Genomic DNA, 22,947 nt, shown 5'->3' on the forward strand with positions numbered 1-22,947 from the left:
CTGTAATGGACCACTGGACTGGAGGCAAGGAAACGGTGTTGGATGGTCTTTAGTCTAATGGTTGAAAATTGAAACCAAATTAAGCAACTCATTCCAAGCTTGTTCCCATCTCAATATTCTGCCCTAACCCACAAGGAAAACGCTTGTGGTAAGAAAAGATGAACTCATTCCAAATCAAAGAAAGAATGATATAAAGGGACCAAGCTATAAACTTTTGTGAATCCAGTAGGTACTGCAGCTTCAACTTATATATAGAGAGTAGAGATCCCCCACACTGATTTTGAGTCAAACGAAGAATAGTCCTATCTCTGATTTTGCGACAAACGAAGAATAATCCTATCACGAGGGAGGGAAGGAGAGACTCTAAGGGAAGAAAGAGGTGTACTTCTAGTGGATTTAGAATTCATGACTTAAGAGAGAATAAAGATGACTAACTTGACCAACCGGCCAAATATACTTGCCCCAAATTTATATTATATTATATTATATTATATTATATTATATTATATTATATTATATATTATATTATATTATATTATATTATATTATATTTTAACTTAGTTAATACTATTATTAGAATATGAAGATGTATTTGGATTTATGCATTTTGATGGGTATGTGTGTATTGTCAATAATTAATAAAGAATTTAAAAATATATTATATTATATGCTATTAAAAAAACAAAATAAAATTCTCAAGACACTTTCACGTTGCTTTGTAAATTCAGTTTTGTAAATTCAGTTTTCCAAAACTAAACTTTTTCCAGAATGTATAACCTAAACCCTAAACAAAGGCCGGAGTGTAGGGGGCAAGCTTTGGCCCCAACTTAGGTGAAGCCTACAGTGGTGGCGTGCGTGGCGCTGATAGTGAAGCCCTCAACTTGTGTGAAAATTGTTTGCACCAACTTGGCCTCTAAGTTTCCTATAAATACCACTAGGGTTTCCAACAAAATAACAGCAAGTGAATCATCATCTTCATTGATTTAAGAGAGTCAATTAACCCAAAGCAATGGCAATGAAAACCCTCATGTTTGTTTGTGTCTTGGTTGCTGCAATGGCATTGGCAGCTCCAATGGCTGAAGCTCAACTCGGTGGACTCGTTAGCGGCCTCCTTGGCTTGATTAAGATCCAAGGGACTCTCTTTTGCTCTCTCGATGGCAACATGGGTGCAAACGGCACCGCAACCCCAGTTTTCCCTAGTAACTTTCTACTTTTCTATGGTCATATTTTGAATTAATTGCATCATATGCTCTTAACATATGACACTTATTTTAAATTGGTCTCTAACATTTTAAATGTTTCAATTTAATCCTTAAACTATGATTATCATTCTAAATTAGTCCTTTAACTTTTGAATATTTCAATTTCATCCTCAAACTATGACCTTCCTTCTAAATTAGTCCCTAAACTTTTTGAATATTCCAATTTCATCCCAAACTATACGCATATCACACTCATTGTTAATAAAATCATTAGACCAAGTTATATTATTATATGCTTGAAAAAATAACAAATTTTAGATTAAGCTATGGTTGAAACTAATTACATAGTTGGATGAATTTGGGGATGAAATTAGAATATTCAAAAGTTTGGGACAAATTTAGAAAAAGGGACATAGTTAAAGGATGAAATTAGAATATTCAAAAGTTTAAAGACTAATTTAGAATGAAAGTCGTCGTTAGGGATGAAATTGGAATATTCAAAAGTGAAAAGACCAATTTAAAATAAGGATTATATGATGCAATTAACTCTCGTATTTTCCCATTGGTCCGTCTACTATGTTCAAATCTGAGAATAAATCCCTCTACTTTGATTTGAAATAACTTTATTCCTTGACTTCCATTACTAACGTTATTTGTTACTCAGGATAGATAACGATATTAACTATGTGAACTAAGTGATGAAATCATAAAGTAAATTATAACTACTAAATTCCAAATGTGAGCATAATGAAAAGTCTAAAGTCATAATTTTGACCTGTTTCCCTGGAAAATGATTACAAATGATAAGATTCAAAAGCTGAAGTTAGTATCATCTAATGTATTTGTTTCAGGTGCATTGGTGCAACTTCAGTGCGGTGGAATCGTGGTGTCGAGTTCAACAACAAATGGAAATGGCATATTTTCCATCTTATTGGATCCATTGCAGTTTCTTGTCCCTTCACTGCTCAACAATTGCAACTTAGCCGTCAAGACTCCACTCTCCAACTGCAATGCCTCGCTCCCATCGGTCGGGGGATTGTTTTCGAACTTACAACTCGTCGGAAACACCCTTATAGGACTCTTGAACATCACCAACATCGTTCCAGTCGGATTTGGGCTTTTACGACCATAACCGAACTTGAAAACAAGAAGGAGAACATCAATTGAACTAGTGATAAATAAGATGATGGTTTCTCAAATGTTAATGCCCCCCGTAAGGTCGCTCTTTATCATATGATTATTGTTGGCATATAATTGGTTTATGATATAGTATTGTAGTTGTAAAATGTATGGTTGTAACGATATTTGTGATTCCTAATAAAATTTACCTGTGTCACGTATATAAAGTTCCAGTGTAATTCTATTATGTTTCAAGTAATAAATATTTGTTTTAATTGCGTTGTAATACATAAACTTCTCATATAGTGGATGACTAGGTATATTAGTATGTTTATTGAGATTCATGTACTCATTTCTACTCTTATTCATGTCATTCATGTATGCATAATCAAACATTGAATTGCGAAATGTACGTAGAGTCCTACATAAGGACATGCTTTATCCGATAAACGAAATGAGAAAAATTATGAGAAAAACATATATTCTTGGAAAGGCGTTCGTTAAAGTACTATCGCCAATCCAATGATAATAAAGAGGAATGCTGTTGATAAATCGGGCAAAGTAAACGAAAGAACACAAGAATTTTAACGAGGTTCGGTAATGTGCTTACGTCCTCGGTGCCTAGGCGGCGCTAGAAAATTTTTATTCAATAATAATAGGTTTAGGTTACATCTCTATTTATAATAGAAAACCCTGGTACATAATTACAAAATTAACCCTGTAACGTACCGCGGGGGCGCAGCCCCCGCACCCCCAACCCGCATAATCGTAACCCCCTCTACAAGACTTTCTTTGTAAGGACAGTTGATGTTCGCTTCGCTCACTCCGCTCCATCCCCTATCCTCTTTACCGGTATATTTATGAGCCATACCTTACAAATCTCCACCTTGGCGAATATCCTACCCCTTAGAAAACATTCAATGTGGGTTGGGTTACCTTACTTCTTTAACAACTTGAAACATTCAACAAGTCCAAGCAATGCTTGAACTTGTCTGTTGTAACTAGCTTGGTGAACATATCAGCGGCATTCTCATCACTGTGTACCTTCTGAAACAAAATCTCTCCAGATGCAACCAACTCTCTGATCTTGTGAAAACGTACATCAATGTGCTTAGTTCTAACACGATATACTTGATTCTTAGCTAAGTGAATAGCACTTTGATGTCGCACCTTGCTGAACACCCAACTCTTTCACTAAACCAGTGAGCCATAAAGCTTCTTTTGCAGCTTCAGCCGCTGCCATGTACTCAGCTTCAATTGTAGATAGTGCCACAACAGATTGAACAGTAGACTTCCAACAAATATGTCCTCTACCAAGAGTAAAAACATACCCTGTCGTATATCTTCTATTATCCAAGTCACCTGCATAATCTGAATCCACATATCCTACAACCAAAGGATTATCTCGTTGACTACCAAAAACAATTCCATGTCCCACAGTACCCTTTAAGTACCGAAAGATCCACTTGACTGCTTCCCAATGTTGCTTACCAGGTTTAGACATGTACTTACAAACTTGACTAACAACATGAGCTAAATCAAGACGAGTACATACCATTGCATACATCAAGCAGCCAACAACATTAGAATACGGAACCTTTGCCATATCTTTAGCTTCCTTATCTGTCTTAGGGCACTGTTCTGATGAGAGCTTAAAGTGGTTCGCCAATGGAGTGCTAACTGGTTTTGCGCTACTCATCGCAAACCTTTCTAGCATTTTTTTAACATAACCCCGTTGAGATAGCCACAGTTTCCTTGAGTCTCTGTCCCTGCAAATTTCCATTTCAAGAATTTTCTTTGCAGCACCTAAATCTTTCATATCAAATTCCTGACTCAATAAAGTTTTCAAACCGATAACATCATCCATGTTCTTCGTAGCAATCAACATATCATCAACATACAGTAATAGAAAAATAAAAGAACCATCATCAAGGCTCTTAACATAGACACAACAATCATACTCACATCGGTTGTAGCCAATCTTGATCATATAGGAGTCAAACCGTTTATACCACTGTCTCGGAGACTGTTTCAACCCGTACAAAGATTTCTTCAATCTGCAAACTAAATGCTCGTTTCCAGGTTGAGTGAAACCTTCAGGTTGCCGCATGTAGATCTGCTCCTCTAAATCACCATGCAAAAAAGCAATTTTAACATCCATCTACTCTAAATGCAAATCCCAACTGGCCACCAATGCAAGTACTGCTCGGATTGAAGTGTGTCTGACCACAGGAGAAAAGATTTCATCATAATCAACTCCTTTCTGCTGTGAAAAACCCTTTGCTACCAAACGAGCCTTGAACTTCTCCCCCTCTTTTTCTGTTAGTGCTGGTTTCTTCTTATACACCCATTTGCAACCAATCGGCTTTTTATCCTCAGGAAGGGGAACCAACTCCCATGTACGATTGTGATTCAAAGACTCCATCTCCTCAACCATGGCTGCCATCCACTTGTCGTTTTCCTGACTAGTAACAGCATCATGAAAAGTAACTGGATCATCACTGCTAACAATAAGTGCAAAAGAGACCAAGTCTTCAAAACCCAATCTACTCGGAGGCTTTATATTCGTCCGTCTCACCCTGTCTATGGCGAGACTATAATCCTGCAAATCATCCGTAGTGGAACCACCAGAAGTCGGTTGATACGTTTCTGGTTTCTCAACTGGAAAGTGCTCGAAATCCACCACTGTCGTGTCTTTCTTCTGTTGCAACATGGATTGTTCATCAAAAACAACATCTCTACTGATCACAATTTTCTTTGTAACTGGATCCCAAAACTTGAATCCTTTGACACCTTTCTTGTAACCCAGAAAAATGCACTCCTTCGATTTTGCATCAAGTTTGGATCTCTCATCAGCAGGTACATGCACATAAGCATGACAACCAAAAATCCGTAAGTTATCAAAAATAACATCATGACCAGTCCATACCTCTTCTGTAACTTTCCCAGCCAATGATGCCCTTGGCGATTTGTTGATAAGATAATACGCCATGTTAACAGCCTCGGCCCAGAAGTGTTTGGAAGCCCCGCATTCAATCGCAAACATCTGGCTCTTTCATTCAACGACCTGTTCATCCGTTCTGCAACACCATTCTGTTGTGGTGTCTTGCGCACTGTAAAATGTCTCTTAATCCCGTGCTCCTTACATAAGTGTAAGAACTGTGAATCTGTGTACTCCGTACCATTGTCAGACCACAAACACTTGATTTTTCATCATGTTTGGTTTTCCACCTCTCCTCTCCACAGCTTGAACTTCTCAAAAACTTCAGATTTCTGTTTCAAAAAATACACCCAAAATTTCCATGAAAAATCATCAATAAAAGTAACATAATACCTAGATCCACCCAAAGACGATGTCGTGGAAGGCCCCCATACATCAGAATGCACATAATCAAGAATCCCTTGAGTTGTGTGCTTCGCAGTCTTGAAACGGACTTTAGTCTGTTTACCAAGAACACAATACTTGCAAAAATCGAGCTTACAACTTTTGACACCATGCAACAGATTTCTTTTGTGTATTTCTTTCATACCACGTTCACTAAGATGAGCAAGACGCATATGCCACAGTTTTGTAGTATCATCACAGGATTCAGCAGAATGAACTCTACCTGCAACGGTAATCCCTAACAATCTATAAATATTTCCTGCAGTCATCTTTCCTTTCATAACAGTCAAAGCACCTTTAACAATCCGAATAGTTTCCCTATCCTCATCAGCCTTAGGGATAAAACCATTCTTGTGCAAAGTGCCCAAAGAAATCAAATTCTTCTTCAAATCTAGGATATATCGAACACCACTCAACGTCCGAACAGAGCCATCATACATCTTAATTCTGACATCACCAATACCAACAATATTGAAACATCGTTCATCACCCAAATAAACAGAACCAGAATTAACCGACCTGTATGTCGAAAACCATTCCCTATTTGGCGTGATGTGATAAGAACATCCAGAATCAAGAATCCACGTATCCGTCAATTGAGTCGTTGAAATAGAAAGCATATCACCCTCACTGCAATCAGAATTGTCATCCTCGACCACGTTCACAGACTTGGATGAAACATCACGCTTCTCATCAGTCTGCTTTTTCAACTTTGGACAGTCTCGCTTCATATGTCCCGCCTCCTTTCACTTGTAACAGTGAATTGTCTTCTTATCCCTAGATTTGGATCTGGAATTCCGCTTGCCTGACCCTGCCTTCTCTGGCTTCCGTCTACGGTCTCGATTACCCTTGACATATAAGTTATCAGCTTGAGAGTTTTCCCCTGCATTCTGCTTCTGCTGGTTGTGAGCCAACAAGGCTGTAGTAATCTCCTCAACGTTGATAGTCTCTTTCCCATAAGTAAGAGTAGTCACCATGTGTTCGTAAGAGGGAGGCAACGAACACAACAAAATCATCGCTCTGTCTTCATCCTCAATTTTTACATCAAGCCGAGCCAAATCAGAAACGATTTGATTGAAGACATTCACGTATTGCGCCAAATCATGATCTTCCTGCATCTTCAGCCCATACAGCCGCTGCTTTAGATACAATTTTGTCATTAAGGATTTGGACATAAACTGACTTTCCAACTTCCTCCAAATTTTGTCTGGAGACGATAGATGCATGACGTGATACATAACCTCGTCCGCCAAGCATAATCGTATGGTTCCTGCCGCTCGTTGTTGCAATTCTTCCCAATCTTCCTCCTCCATCGACGCCGGCTTTGTAGGTCGCAAAGCCTTCAGGATCCCCTGCTACGCCAACAGATCCTTCACCCTCGTTTGCTATAATCCGAAGTTACCCAAACCATCGAATTTCGCAACTTCGAATTTTGCTCCTGACATCTGATACCAATTGTTGATAAATCGGGCAAAGTGAACGAAAGAACACAAGAATTTTAACGAGGTTCGGTAATATGCTTACGTCCTCGGTGCCTAGGTGGTGCTAGAAAATTTTTATTCAATGATAATAGATTTAGTTTACATCTCTATTTATAATAGAAAACCCTGGTACATAATTACAAAATTAACCATGTACCGTACCGCGCCCCTTTACCGATATATTTATGAGTCATACCTTACAAATGCCCTAAGATTTAGCGATATTTTTCCACGCCCAAGATTTATTGGAAGAGCCAATATTCACTAATAATAACGAGGAATACAAGTTCTCGTACTTTGCACTAAGAATCTTGACCCAAAGACTACTCTTTTCCATACTAGATCTCCATATCCGTCTATGAAGGAATGCCCTGTTCTTTAATCTTATATCTACCAGCCCAAGGCCACCCGAGGATTTCAGCTAAAACACGTTCTCGCAGCTGACCCAATGAATGCGTCGGTTGGAGCATTGAAGAATACGTTAGATATTCATTAAAATTTTAATTAATAATTAGATTTTATTGTTAGTTTAATAGTTGAAGAATACTTGGTAATTAAGTTTATTTAATAAGTAAATACTCATTTCAGACAAAAAAAAATCATATGACCTCTAGACCCAACTCATATGTTACTTTAAATAAATTACATAGTAGGTAAAATCCACTCAATAAAGTCCATAATGATATACACGTAAGTATATTGATAGTAGAAACTATATAAAAAGTACTAAATATAAGATTTCAGTAATACAAATATGCATAATTGTGAAATACTAGATCCTATGTATGAAAGATCATACTTTCAGATAATAATATATTGTTGGATCCTATTGTGAACTTATGTAAGATCATACTTTCAGAATAATAATATATTGATGGATCTACCTATCACAGTCCACAATAGTACTTAAACCTATGTATGAAAGAAAACTAGATTATTATCTTGATAAAATTAAATATAAGTCTTACTCTATTAATTTACAGAAAGATACGAGTAACCCTTTTAGTGTGAGAATCGTGTGAATATATTGGGCAAGAAGCACCACATCTAGTGGACAACCGATTAGGAGAAATACAAGTACTTTCACAAAACTATGATTTGACATCAATTCTATATTAAAAATATATTAATCATATTGAAATATTGAAATTACAAATGTATGCTCAAGTTGATGGGCTTATTTCAGGGCTTCTCAAGTTTCTTTTTTTAAAAAAAAAAGTTTGAGAGTCTCGTATAATGGTGAACAAAAAATCCGAATATCTGATTTTGCGTAAAAAAATATCCGAAACTGAATTTGGGAAAAACTGGTTTTTTAAACCGGATCAGATATTTAAAAACCGTATAGTATAACCGATTTGGGAAAAAATTGGACGACCGGTCCCCCTCCCCTTATAAAATACCCCTTCATACAACCCTCAAACCACTCAAAAATACTCTCATTCTTCGTTTTATCAATCATTCTATCAAGCTTTAAGTAGGTTTTGTTATCGTTTTTAGAAGATATTTTTTTTATTATATTATAATCATTTAAGTTTGTTATTTTATTATAATTTACTATACTAATTTTTTATTACTTTTTACAGTTATAAAATGGAAGGTAGATTGTTGAGTTTATATGGGAATCATATCTAGTCATTTTATCGATACGATACTAATTTTAAATTATGTTATTTTAACTATTGTGAATATTTAATTTATTTATATATTTAGCATTAGTTTATATTTTAATTTTTATACTATTTATTTAATTAGGGTATTGATTGTATATTATATATATATTTATTCGTAACACTAAGTTAGATATACTGAGTCTTGTTTGACTGTATTTAGCCGAGGTTGTATTCGGTTACATAGTGAAATATGAAAGGCACTGTAACCTTGAAACCAATCTTATTTCTGCACTGATTGAGAGATGGAGACTAGTCCCACACATATTTCATCTTCCATGTAGGGAGTGCACTATTATGCTGGAGGATGTTTCCATACATTTTGGGGCATCCGGTAGACGGGGATGTTTTTTCTGGTGTGGCGGATGGTGATTGGCATTCCTTGTGCAATGTGTATCTTGGAGATATCCCACATAAATTCAACGGTAGTAGAATACCATTAACATGGTTGGTTACAAATTTTTAACATTTGAGTGAAGATTGTTATGAGGAAGAGGCTAAAATATTTGTCTGGGCTTGCATATTACAACTCATAGGAGGGATCTTGATGCCCGACAAATCTCGCAACCAAGTTCATTGTATATGGTTGTGTCACCTCGATGATTTTCACATTGCCGACTCACTCAGTTAGGGCTCCGTAGTTTTGACATTTCTTCTCCAGTCATGGGTGTGGTATCACATAATCTATCGGTCTTCCCGTTATTGTTGAGGAAATATCAATACTGAGTTTGTATATAAATAATTTTTTTGAGTATATAATGAAATATTTTTTTACATTGAATAGGTGGTCATGTACTAGGAAAAATCATTGTGATATACCAGACGAATTGGAAGAAATTCGGCTACTCATTGATCAGAAGGCTAGTACAGAGGTATGTATTTAAATTTTATTATTTACCTTTAATTGTCATTATATAATTAAAATATTATTTTGATAAGAATTATATATATATTTAGTTTTAATTGTCATTATATAATTAGAATATTATTTTGATAAGAATTATATATATATTTTTAGTTTCAATGGACTTCTTATTGTACTCAAGAAATGAGGCTTTGCATCCCACCTCACTTGAGTGACTCATTAGATGTATGGATGGTGGTGGTCCTTCTGATATGTTATGCTATTATCAAATGGCATCCTACTGATAGCGTGCTCCGCCAATTTGGTTCCGTACAATATATTCCTGAAGCACTTAGGAATCTCGACAATATGCATAACGTCGATATATGGGGAAAAAAGGATGTCAATGAGCTGGTGAAGCATTCCCCCTAGGGAGCCGATTTATGTGGATCATTATTCGGTTGTGGCTGACTACTATCAGTGGTTCAACACGAACGAGAAATCATTCTTACTTTTCGAGGAAGCACGATGAGGGAGCATTCATTGGCGCCGAGGAAAGCGTCAATCGTCACAGCATCATCGTCCCCTCGACTTGTGGATGGAGAGCAGATGCTTCCGCTCATCCTCATTTGTAGCACCAAAACCATCATAGCAGCCATCATCTACACTGGTTTACATTCTCAACCCGCCACTATACATGGGTACACCGACGGTTCAGATGGCACCGCAACCATTTCAGATGGCACCACAATCGTTTCTAATGCCATCACATCCAGTTCAGATGCCACCGCAAGGTTTTATGACATCTCATGGTGGATATTATACTATCATGCCTATGGATCCAACGTGGAGAGTATGAATGTTGTATAAGTTAACGAAATTAGTGCGGTTGGAAATTTGTACTGAAGTGAGGACAATATTCTAGTACTCTCAACATGAACCTTCCTTGAAACTTTAGTAATCAACTCCTCAAGAGTGATGTTTCTCTTGAAGGATAAGGTGACATAATGATTTGATGCGAAGACAACGTCAATTTCATCTTCTCGAATTTCTCCATTATAGTAAACAATAGTTGAAATACGCTTCATTTTGAGAGTTTGATAGTTTGAAAGATTGAGAGTCTTATATCTGTAAAAACAAATAATTGTTTCTAATAAATGATCATTCTCAATTAAATAAATAATATACGAATTAAAATATAAACTAATACTAAAAAATTAAAAAATATATTCTTAATAATTTAAATAACACAATTTAATATTGTTAACTTATCGACAATATCTTGAGATATGATCCCGTCTTCCATTTTATAATTATAAAAATTAATAAAAAATAAGTAGTACAATAAAATTTGATCAAATAATTAAATATGAAATAAATATAATATAATAAAAATAATAATTTTACCTTCTAAAAACTGTAACAAAATCTACTTAGCTTGATAGAAGGAATTGATAGAAGGAATAATGTGAAGTAATTTTGGTGTGATTTGATATTTGAATTCATAGAGGTATTTATATGGGGGAGGGGGAGGAGTATTGGTCAGGATAGTTAGGGTAATAATGGTGGAGGCAATAATTGAAGGGGAATAATGGAAAGTGCACCTCATGACTCTCGCCTTCCCCTCGTGTCAGAAAACCTAGTGAAGACGCGCTTCATCATTCGCGCTTCATCATTCGCGCTTTTCTATTGTGGCGTCAGCTCGAACAGAACCCTAAGAATGCTCACTTTCTGTAACACGTCTTTTGTCCACTTCTGCATGGTTCGTCTCCTGAAACGTGCTTTATTATCACATTGTCAGAAAGGGTGCTAGATCGGTAATATTTAGAAAAATGATGTCTAACAAGTAATTATTTATTGTTAGCATAATTTTTGAGTGAAAACGTCGTTGAAATAAAGAAATTATATTTTAAAATTTAATAATAATAAAGAATTAAATAAAGGGTAAAGTATAGTAATGGTCACTGAACTTTTCTAAAGCTTTCATTTAGGTCCCTCAACTTTTAAAACTTGCAATATAATCCCCCCAACATTTAGTTCGTTTGCAATAGGGTCCCTCAACATTTAGTCCATTTGTAATATGGTCCCCGACGTAACTGTTGTGGACCATATCGCAAACGGAATAAATGTTGGGGGACTGTATTGCAAGTTTTAAAAGTTGGGAGACCTAAATGAAAGCTTTAGAAAAGTTCAGTAATCATTACTATACTTTACCCTATTTTTAAATTAATGCGTTGAAAATTAAATTGGAATAGCGGAGTTGACCCAGCCAGACCGTTTAAAATGTATTATTCAAATATAAAAAGTATTATATTAATAAAAAAATATAAAAAGTACGGAGTAATGCATTCAATGCGTACCAATAGTGGAGTTGGTTGACGCAGTTTGTGTATTGTTCTTTACATGCTGATTATGAAGGTATATATATTACTAAATTGTTATTGTGGTGATAGTTGTGGTTGTCATTATAGTTAATGGTTGTTATAGTATGATTTAATTGTTAAAAACAATTATGTTTTTAGATTGGTCGATAAGTTCGGCCTATACTCGTTTGAAACAAGACTTTCCAGAGTCACCCGTGGCTTTCACTTACTCCCTGAGGCACCGAGCGAATTGCATGAAATTTTGGAGCTGGATGGTCCACGCAATGTGCGTGGAAGCCAACGTGTGGCTTAGTGACTGTTGTCATTAATTTCGCATTCGATTGTAACCAAAAAAGATGGAGAACACACACCAGTAAACTCTTAAAAATATTCGGATGCACAACATTCTAATCCTTAATTCATTTGTGGACACTGTATACATCATATATTCACTACAACTCTCATCTTCTTTCAGCTTTTCAAGAAGACCGAAGAAGGGATTTGTCATTGCAGAATTTAACAAAAGAACCAGCATAGTTAAGCAGCCGTATATCAACTTTATCACGAGGGGAAACCAAGAACTTGTTCCCTTCACTTCTCTCGAATCCGCAAAGCTCGAGGAACTCAATCCCTCCTTTCAAGTTCCCAACCCTTTCCTGAATTGAATTAAAGTTCATCGTCACGAAATAAATAAGAAAAGCACAGAGAAGGTCTCGATGTGGTTCCATCGGATTAAGTCACCTTACCTGGAACTTCGGGTTACCAAGTCGGATCTTCCTGAACTTTTCCTCATCGGGACTCTTTGCGACGTTTCTGATATAAATCAACAGGGTTTGGAATGCCCTTTTAACTCTGTCATTGCCATCCTGGACTCAAAATAATCAGGGAGTCATGTTGCTTAAAGTAACATACACTCGATCCAGTACATGAAAGGGAAATGCACTTTAGGCCTGCAAATTTAGTGTCGTAATCTGGTTTCTGGAGTTACATTTCAATTCACATGGTCACTCATGGAGCAAATTACAACACATATAGCCAATCGTTCTTTAGTTCGATTAGGTACGAAAACAACGAGTTAAGAAATTGGTTACCTTTTAAGCTAGCTTCAGAGATCTTAGACATTCTCTCAAGCGGTCATCCTTTTTAAAAGATTAACAGGCAAGGAGTTCTGCAATTTTTAACAGGATCAAGCTCAATATGATTTCTTAGTCTTCCTTGGGTGTAGAGATAACTTTTGAAAGAAATATAAACCTTTTCTTCTTCTCGTGCAACAAGTCTAGTTAGTTTCACTGCTTGGTTTTCAAGTGGCAATCTGAGTGCTCGCTTTTGTTCTAACTTTGAAGTTGCAAGAGAATCAATCAGATGGTCTAAAATAAATTTAGGTTAACGAGATAACTAAATAAACGTTAATTGAAGAGATAATATCAAATACAATCTAAAAATTATATATGTTATAAGAGAATAAAATAATAATCTAATTTGAAAAATATGAAAAAATTTGGACTATTATTTCTCTCCCTAAGTGGAATCATTCCAAACCAAACTTCAAAACAAGAGGTGTTATATTCCTCTAAAATAATCATCCTTTTGTAAATATAGAGATTAAGACACACTGCGTGTTTATAGAGAAAATAAATTTGGTCGTCAATATTAAATTCTTATCTCACAATAATTTTTTTATAGATAAATTTAATCATCAATTAATCTTCTACCATTATAATCAAAATAAAATTTAAATTATCAATTATAAATTGAATTAATGTGTAACAATTTACCTATAATTTTTTATTTCTAAAAAATAAAATAAAATATTTTTAAAATTACCACACGTTTAACAACAATAAATCACTAAAATAATATTTTTTTCAACAATTATCAAACATGGCATAAATATTAAATTTCATCCGGCCGAATTATTTTTAGGGTAAAGTATAGTAATGGTCATTGAACTTTTCTAAAGCTTTCATTTAGGTCCCCAATTTTTAAAACTTGTAATATAATCCCCCCAACATTTGGTTCGTTTGCAATATGATCCCTCAACATTTAGTCCGTTTGCAATATGGTCCATGATGTAACTGTTGGGGGACCATATTGTAAACAGATTAAATGTTGAGGGACTGTATTGCAAGTTTTAAAAGTTAGGAGAACCTAAATAAAAGCTTTAGAAAAGTTCAGTGACCATTACTATACCTTACCCTTAAATAAATGATTATGTTGAATCTAATCAATTATGAAAATCATGAGATGTATATTCCACCTTAGCGACAAGGGAGCCAACCCTGTTAAAATTTATATATTCAATATAATTTTAGTTTAATAGTATTTTGGTTTATATAAATTTAAATTTAAAAGGTATAAAATTTTATTAAATATTTAATCAATAAGGGTCGAACTAAATAATAATAAGTTTGTGTTCTCAAATTTTTGGTATAATTACAATTTAAGTCATTGTAAGTTTAAATATTAGACAAATTAGAAGTTGTCTTTTGAGGTTTTTTTTTTAATTTAGGGTGAATACAATGTAATATATATACAAAGATTTTTAGCTATTTGACAATGAACGCTCATACCCCTACATACGTGCTTGAACTCGGGACCTCAAGGATAACAACAATACCTTAATCATTAAGGTCGCTTGGTTCATGCTGAATTTCGAGTTTAAATACCTAATAACTCTTTATATTTTTCTTAAATAGTCTAATATTTCGGCCCTTGCCAATATTTAATTATGGCTCAGTCCCTGCATAGTAGGGTGTTGGTTGGGGATGGTCGGTTATGATTTACTCAATAAAAACAATTTTTTAGGTAAACAACGCAGTTAGTACCTAAAGTTTTACTTTTTGTACATTTTAGTACCTAAACTTTAAATTTTTACAAAATCATACCTAAAGTTTAATTTTTATTTCATTTTAGTATCATGTTGTTAAAAACTTAACAGAGCTGACGTAGTATTTTTTTTAAAATTATTTTCTTAAATTTTAAATTATTATTTATATTATTTTTTAATTAATTTTATTCAACTAATAAGGCGGTAACATTAGAAATAGAAGAAAGGGAAAATCTCCTAAAAGAAGGCTAGCAGCAATTGAACTTGGGTTCCCTTGGGGGTAAAATGGGCACCCAACCATCTAGGCTAGGCATGTCATTGCTAATTTGGTGAAGTTTGTATGTAACTTATATAAACTGTAACTATAAAATAAAAGAAATTTATTATATCTATTATTTGAACTTAAAACATCTCACAAAAATATTCAAACATTTAACTAATATAAGAATTGATATAATACATACTAAAATTATTGTTTAACTTTTATAAATATTAAATTAAAATTAAATAATTTATCATTTTCAATTTAAAATAAAATAATAAAATAAATATTTATATATTTTATAATATTAATATTAATTTATTTTAAAAATTAAATTTATGATATTTATTATAATAGAATATATGTTTTAAATTATTTTGAAAATAAATAAATATTAAAAATTATATTCTAACATAAGTAGTTTAAAATTATATGTATGTATTTATTTAATATTTAAATTAATTTTTTAAAAAAATTAAAAATTAGTAAATAAATATTAATTAAGTTAAATAATAATTTGGTGTGTATTATATCAATTTTTATATTGGTTAAATGTTTGAATATTTTTGTGAGACGTTTTAAGTTCGAATAATAGATCTAATAAATTTCTTTTATTTTATAGTTACAATTTATATAAGTTAAATACAAACTTTAGCAAATTAATGGCAATGGCATTCTTAGCCTAGATGGTTGGGCACCCGTTTTACCCCAGGGTAACCTAGGTTTGATTCTTGGTAGGCCTCTTTTTAGGAGATTTTCCCTTTGTTCTATTTCACTTCCTTATTAATGGAATAAAATTAATTATAAATAATTTAAATAATAATTTAAATTTTAAGAAAATAATTGAAAAAATGCCACATCAGCTTTACTGTTAAGGTACTAAAATGAAACAAAAATTAAATTTTATGTATAATTTTATAAAAATTGAAAGTTCCTGTACTAAAACATACCAAAAGTAAAATTTTAAGTACTAAATACGTAATTTATTCTTTTTTGGAAGATATATTTTCAAGAAAAAACTTAGGCTTAATATAAAAATAAGTGTCCAAATTATATCTCGAAAAATATTTTAGTGCTTAAGAATTTTTTTCGGTAAAAAAATATATATAACATTTTCTCAATTATACTTTTTAAGCATCCACGGTTTTTTTTAATTTTTTAATAATAATAAATAATTCATTTTTAATAAAAAAGAAAAGAAAAAATTATTTATAAAAAACCCAATTTTTTTAATGAATTTAATCCTAAATTTCTTTAAAACCCCTAAACCATATAAATATATCACCATAAACTACTACAAAACTCAAAAATCAATTACAAAACCCTAAAATCACTTTAACATAAAATCTTAAACCTAAAACCGCCATGCATGGGAGGCGAGGCGTATTCCTTACTATGTGCCACTCAATATAGAAGCGTTCCCTAAGACCACCATTCATAAAACCTATGGAAGGTACCTTTCATTGGACGCGCCTTCCCTCCCCTCCCCTCGGTTAAGACGCTACTCATGCTACGCACCTCATTATCTCTACTGAAAAAATATGTTAGATCGAAAAATAATTAGGAAATGATGTTTGATAGGTAGTAATTTTTTAATAGGATGATTTGTTTTTTTGTCAAAAAGCCTTATATAAGGGGCATGCATATGTCTTAAGACCAAATAACCATGTAGATCCATGTGATGAAGGGAAAAAAACAAATCATCAAGTATATCTTCTGCATTTAAACCACTTGAACAATTCTTCTTCTATAGTATTTCCAGTCCCACTGTGTTTGTAGTAATTAAGAATATAACAAATATCATCAGGGAAAAACGAAATCACGGATTAACAGTTCAAAATAAAATTATTTGCAGATGTATGTGAAAACCAGTAGGAACAATTAAGCAAGAACAAGGGTGTAAAGGAATAGTCTCTCTAAGAAAAGATCATAAACAGGGAAAATAAAACCGGAACCAATGGCCGGCAAGTTTCACTTTTTAGCTTCTAACGGCTAACAAATAACAATGATGGAATGCCGGAGAGATTTGGGGTTGTGTTTTTGTTGTCGGATTCTCTAATGACGGTGCTGTTATCTTTCTTACCGGAGGAAGGCTTGGCTAAAGCTCTCATGGGACTAGCAAACGCCCATCCACGGCTCTTAGTACTCCTCCCATTGATGTTGCGATCATCCGCTGAAGAAGATACCCAATACGATGACGACGACGAGGACGATGAAGTGATGATGAAACCGCTGAAAATGCCACCGCATTTGACCCTTACTTTCATTGCGGACGGTGCGCCGACGACGGTGGGAGCTTTTGGTTTGCCTTCTCTTTGGGACTCGACTCTTCTCAGAGTGCAGTCTCCGAGCCCGGTCGAGATCCTCTCAAGGAAATCGCCTGAGAAGCTCCGGCTTCCGCAGCCGACGGACCTGGATCTCGAAACCTTCCGCTCGAACGACAAATCAGCTGAGGGAGTTGCTTCGTTATGGGGGATATCGCCGTCTTCTATTACAACAATGCCTCCTTTCCTAGATGAACTTATGCTTTTCTCCTTCGGCTTCACGATAGAACCAGATGAAGAAGCTCCTCCAGTTGCGGCTGCCGCCAGCGTTGAGACGGCGGCAGGTGGTGGTGCTACGGAGGCAACTTTATCTAGCTTTTTCGTAACATGCGTCTTGGAAGAAAGGTAGAGAAATGACCAAAAACCGGTTCTTTTTCTAGGGCTGAAGTCCCCACCATGGTCACCATCCAAGAACCGGCCTCTAATGGAAGCTGAATTTGACTTGCTTCTCTTGAAAGCAATATTATCACCGTGATGATAAGGATGATCTGATGACGCAACCACCGTCTTCTTCTTCTTCTTCGGCAACAGGAAAGGAATCACTGCCTTCCTTGTATAACATTCTTCATAATGACTACTATTATTGTTACCATTATCATTCCTGGTTGACGTGGGACGAACAATAGACAGAGAAGAAGTAGAAGTAATAACACCGACGCCGCCAACGGTGGAAATGGGAGCAGTGCCAGATCTAAAAGGAGGATGGGAAGAATAAGAAGGTGGGGCACGAATGGGTAGAGAGGATGAGACCAACTTGCCAAGCTTTTCTTGAAGGCAAAAAGCACAGATACCACCTGGGTTATTTCTATAAGGATGATTGCTGCATTGCATTCCATCTCCCATATCGTCATCCCAAACACCAACTCCTCCTTTGATTCCTTCCATCATATCTTCAACTTCAAAACCAAAAAGAAGAAGAATATCTCTAAAAATCTTCGCTCCTCACTGGTATTGCTCTCTTTTCATATCAAAGATATGAACTTTTTTTCTTCTGCAAAAGAAAGAGATAGGGAGAAAGTGGAAGAAGAATACAAACAAAAGAGGGGAAAAAGAGAGCCAGAGAGTGTAATTGAAAAAATGGCATTGAAAAGGGAAAGGACTGAAAGGGAGACAGTACCCAGGGGCACGTGGAAGACTGACCTGCCTACACACTAAACAAAGTGAAATCATATAGTAATTCACAAACGCAAGCTTAACCCATTTTTCATCAAAGCACCTGCCACTTATCCCACCGCCAATATGCTAACAGAGAGGCTCTTCTGACTTGCTGAGCTGGCGCTCTTGTCAGGGTCTTTCATTAAATCTATTTGCTTTGACTAGGGTCTGTTGATGTTTTCAACATATTTCTTGGATTTAGAATTACAACAACAACAAAACTCTGATTTTCATATGCAATAAGGTAAGGAAAGGTAGAGTAGTAGGCTGATCCTAACGCCAAGTTGAGAGTAGCTTCCGTGGAAGACTTCCAGCAGTCAGAAAATTAAAAATAAAGATAAGATACAAATGCATGTATAAATAAATAAATAAATACATAGATGAACAGTCTTCATATGCATTCTTGATATGTGCGTCTGTAATGGGGAGTAATCCATGTAAATAATTCCCTGCAAATAATTTCCTACATAGAAATCTCTGCATATAGACTGAAAATGTAAGACCCAGCTAAATTTAAAAAGAGGAAACATGAATAGAAATGATATACAGAAGTCAATAATAGCAAGCTACGAGGATGAATAAATTCAAATGAGTTAATTTTTAAACTAAGACAACACTACTCTGATACCCTAGTTCTAAGCCTTCATACATTTCAATGACAGAAACATGTATAAAGTAGAAGTCATGGAAAGTACTACAAAGACATTAAAAAGAAGACAGAGATGTTACACCCTATGACTGTGAACCGCACTACTTAACTACCCTGGTCTTAAGTCTCCATACTTTCCTATCGGAGGTCATGTCCTCGGTAAGGGTTAATTCCTTCAAATCAGATCTCAAGCAGTCTTCCCACTTCCGTCTTGGTCGTCCTCTCCTTCTGACACCGTCGACTGTAATCGACTCTACCCTCCTGACCGCATCCGACGGTTGTCGCCTAAGGACATGCCCAAACCACCGTAGTCTTCCCTCCCTCAATTTTTCGGATACATGAACCACCCCCAAGTACATCCTAGTAGCAGAGTTAGGTGTCATGTCCCATAGAGTCCTACCACATGTCCATCGAAGCATTCTCATTTATGCGGCCTCCATCCTCCTTACGTGATCCTTCTTGATTGCCCAACATTCTGATCCATACAGCAGCGCTGGTCTTATTGCCATTCTATAAAATTTTTCCTTTAGTTTTAGAGGCACCTTCTTGTCACACAAAACTCCAGTAGCAGCCCTCCACTTTAGCCATCCCGCCTTTATACGGTGTGTAACGTCTTCATCTACACCCCCATCTTTATGTATCATAGACCCTATGTACTTGAAACAATCATTTGAGGGGATAATGTGTCCTTCTATGCATACTTCTACATCTTCATCGTTTTGGTTTCCATTGAAGTTTGAACATACATAATTTGTCTTTTCAATATTGATCCTTAAACATTTTTCTTCCAAAGCAGTCTTCCAGGTAGCAAGTCTACTATTCAACTCAGTTTTTATTTCAGCAATTAGGACAATGTCGTCAGCGAAAAACATACACCATGGAACACCGTCTGGTGTCGCACAATAGATGTAAGGGCTAAGAGCCGACCCCTGGTGGAGTCCGATTTCCACCGGGAATACCTTGGTGTCGCCAACTGTAGTCCTGACGGTAGTAGTAGATCTACAGTACATATCACGAATCACCCGGATATAAGCAGTTGGGATCCGTCTCGTTTCCAAGGTCTTCCAGATCGTATCGCGGGGAACGATGTCATACGTCTTCTCAAGGTCAATGAACGCCATGTGAAGATCACTATTTTTTTCCCTATATTTCTCCATAAGTCGTCGAAGTAGATGAATCGCCTCCGTAGTAGACCTGTCTGGCATAAAGCCAAATTGGTTTTCTGAAACCCTAGTAACCTGTCTCAACCTAGCCTCTATTACCCTTTCCATAGCTTCATGGTATGGCTGAGTAGTTTAATACCTCTGTAGTTGCCACAACGTTGGGGATCTCCTTTATTCTTATAGATTGGTATCACCGTAGACTCTCTCCACTCCTCTGGCATCTTGGCAATCTCTAAAATAATATTAAAGATGTTGGTCAACCACTTAATTCCCTCTTCTCCTAGGGTCAACCACACAGTGATAGGAATTTGATCTTGACCGATAACTTTGTCCCTCCCCATCTTTCTAAGAGCCATTTTGACTTCCTCAAACTCAATCCTACTTGTAGGGCAGTCATTGGCCGTAGTATGATGGTCGGCTGACCCATCAACGATATTATCTCTACAGGGAGAGACACCATTATTAAACAAGCCAAAGAAGTAACTACCCCAAACCCTCTTAATATCATGATCTTTAACTAAAAGAACATCATTGTTGTCCTTAATAAACCTAATGCTACCTAGATCCTTTTTCCTATTTTCCCTGGATTTTGCAAGCCTGAATATGTCGTTTTGTCCTTCATTGGTGTCTAATCTCTTGTACATTTCCTCGTATGCTTTATTCTTTGCTTTAGCCACTGTTTTCTTGGCTTCCCGATTTGGGTCCTTGTATCTTTGTTTAGCTCTCGATCTTTCTTCGTCGTCATTGCATTGTAGAAACTCCTTGAAGCAAGTTTGTTTTCTCTTCACCTTAGTTTGGACTTCTTCGTTCCACCACCACGATTCTTTATGTTCCTTGACCTTCCCTGTCGACAACCCAAGAGTGTTTTTGCCCACATCTCTAATAGAATTTTCCATATTTTTCCATAACATATCTGCATTATTTAATTTTGTAGTTCCAAAACTTGTATTAGACAAAACCTTACTCCTAAAGTCATCAGCTGTCGCTCTATGTAAGTGCTTCCAAAGGATCATAGGTTTATCAAGTTTATCCCTCCTATGAGTGCTCCGCCCGCGGCGTACGTGGAATACCAAAACCAACAATTTGTGTTGTGATGCACATGCCTATTCAGGGAACACCTTACAGTCAATGCAAGACCATCGATCCCGATTTCGAACCAGAATGTAGTCGATTTGTGTACAATATCCCCTGCTATGGAACGTAATCAAGTTCACATCTCTCTTTTTAAAGAAGGATTAGTGACCACCATATCATGTGCAGTAGCAAATTCAAGCAACGTACGCCCCTCCTCATTCCTACTACCAAAACCGAAACCCCCATGAACACCGTCGTACCCGTCAGTTGCACTACCTATATGGCCATTGAAGTCTCCCCCTATGAAAACTCTTTGGTCCTCTGGAATGCTCCTAAGTACATCATCTAACTGATTCCAGAAACAACGTTTTTCCCTATCCCCTAGGCCAACGTGTGGGGCGTACACTGAAAGGACATTCACCACTTCTGCTTCTATAATAACCTTAATCATCATGATCCTATCCCGATATCTACAAACTTCAACTACATTTTCCTTGAGTCTAGAGGATACCAAGATACCCACCTCATTTCTAGCGTTATCTACGCTGAATACCACAACTTGTACCCATTACACTCTCTGGCGCGAGCCCCTTTCCACCTAGTCTCCTGAATACATGCAAAATCAATTTTCCTATTACTAAGTACGTCGGTCAACTCCAGCAGCCTAGCATTTAATGTGCCTACATTCAACGAACAAACTCTAAGTCTAGTCTTCTTGGCACCACTCTGTCGAGCCCTCCCCCTATACGCCCTATGGGATCTAAAAGAAGGACATGACCTCAAGTAATCATCTATAGCCGAAGCTATGAGGAACTATGAAAACGCTAGAGAATTGAGGGGTACTAAGAAGCATAGTTAGTTACTTAATAGGATTTTAAGACAAATTAACACTATCTTACTTAAATATGTAAAAGTCAAGAAAACCCCCAAATTTTTTTCAACGATCGAATTACAGTTTTCAATCCAATGTTGAAACAATTACCACGAAGATTCAGAAAAATAATTTTATAATAGCACTAATAACAAACATTTAATCAATAAAACGTTGAAACCCCAAAAAATCCTTGTTAGAAAAGAAAAGTATGAAGCAGATTAAAGTACCAAAATGAAGTGGAAGTTGGGAACCTAAGGTAGATAGACATCTCAAGCATATATAAACAATCAAACAGAGATCAAATGCAATTAAAAGCAATGGAAAAAGTAAGATCAGAAACACCAGATTCGTAGGGTGATATGAGAAATCAAAGCGGTCGAACCAAGAAAAAGACAGATAGATTTGATCCTCCCTTCAGTTATTTTTCCTTTCGCTTGAAATGGGGGAAAGCTCAGCTAAAACGCAGAAAAATGAGAGGCCAAAAAAGGTTGGGTTTAGAATTAGAAGTAGAAAATATGCTTAGCTGCGTAAGGCTGTAAGCTAAGAATAGTGTAGTTT

General features: G+C 35.8%; 2 protein-coding genes and 1 long non-coding RNA gene across 4 annotated transcripts; 1 reads left to right on the top strand and 2 right to left on the bottom strand.

Annotated features, from left to right (window-relative positions):
• The first annotated feature begins 816 nt into the window (after window positions 1-816).
• Window positions 817-2,491, top strand: LOC120201774 (phylloplanin-like). Of its 2 annotated transcripts, XM_039202316.1 has the most exons (3): window positions 817-853; window positions 1,019-1,199; window positions 2,054-2,491. In XM_039202316.1, the coding sequence occupies exons 2-3, from the start codon at window positions 1,028-1,030 to the stop codon at window positions 2,332-2,334; spliced, it is 453 nt and encodes a 150-aa protein (XP_039058247.1). In that variant the 5' UTR covers window positions 817-853; window positions 1,019-1,027; the 3' UTR covers window positions 2,335-2,491. The 2 variants fall into 2 exon arrangements, with proteins under 2 accessions (XP_039058247.1, XP_039058246.1); XM_039202315.1 differs by lacking the exon at window positions 817-853 and having other exon boundaries at window positions 1,010-1,199.
• Window positions 2,492-12,539: 10,048 nt separating this feature from the next.
• On the bottom strand, window positions 12,540-13,228 carry LOC120201802. The gene is made up of 3 exons (XR_005523677.1): window positions 13,153-13,228; window positions 12,808-12,927; window positions 12,540-12,717 (listed from the first exon to the last, which is right to left on the bottom strand). It is a non-coding gene; the product is annotated as an uncharacterized LOC120201802 (long non-coding RNA).
• Window positions 13,229-17,135: 3,907 nt separating this feature from the next.
• On the bottom strand, window positions 17,136-18,359 carry LOC120201939. Its single transcript, XM_039202452.1, has one exon. The coding sequence runs from the start codon at window positions 18,357-18,359 to the stop codon at window positions 17,136-17,138; it is 1,224 nt and encodes a 407-aa protein (XP_039058383.1).
• Between the last annotated feature and the right edge of the window lie 4,588 nt (window positions 18,360-22,947).

The sequence above is a fragment of the Hibiscus syriacus genome, unplaced genomic scaffold (assembly GCF_006381635.1).
Source record: "Hibiscus syriacus cultivar Baekdansim isolate YM2019G1 unplaced genomic scaffold, ASM638163v2 tig00008013_pilon, whole genome shotgun sequence".
NCBI classification, from domain to species: Eukaryota; Viridiplantae; Streptophyta; class Magnoliopsida; order Malvales; family Malvaceae; genus Hibiscus; species Hibiscus syriacus.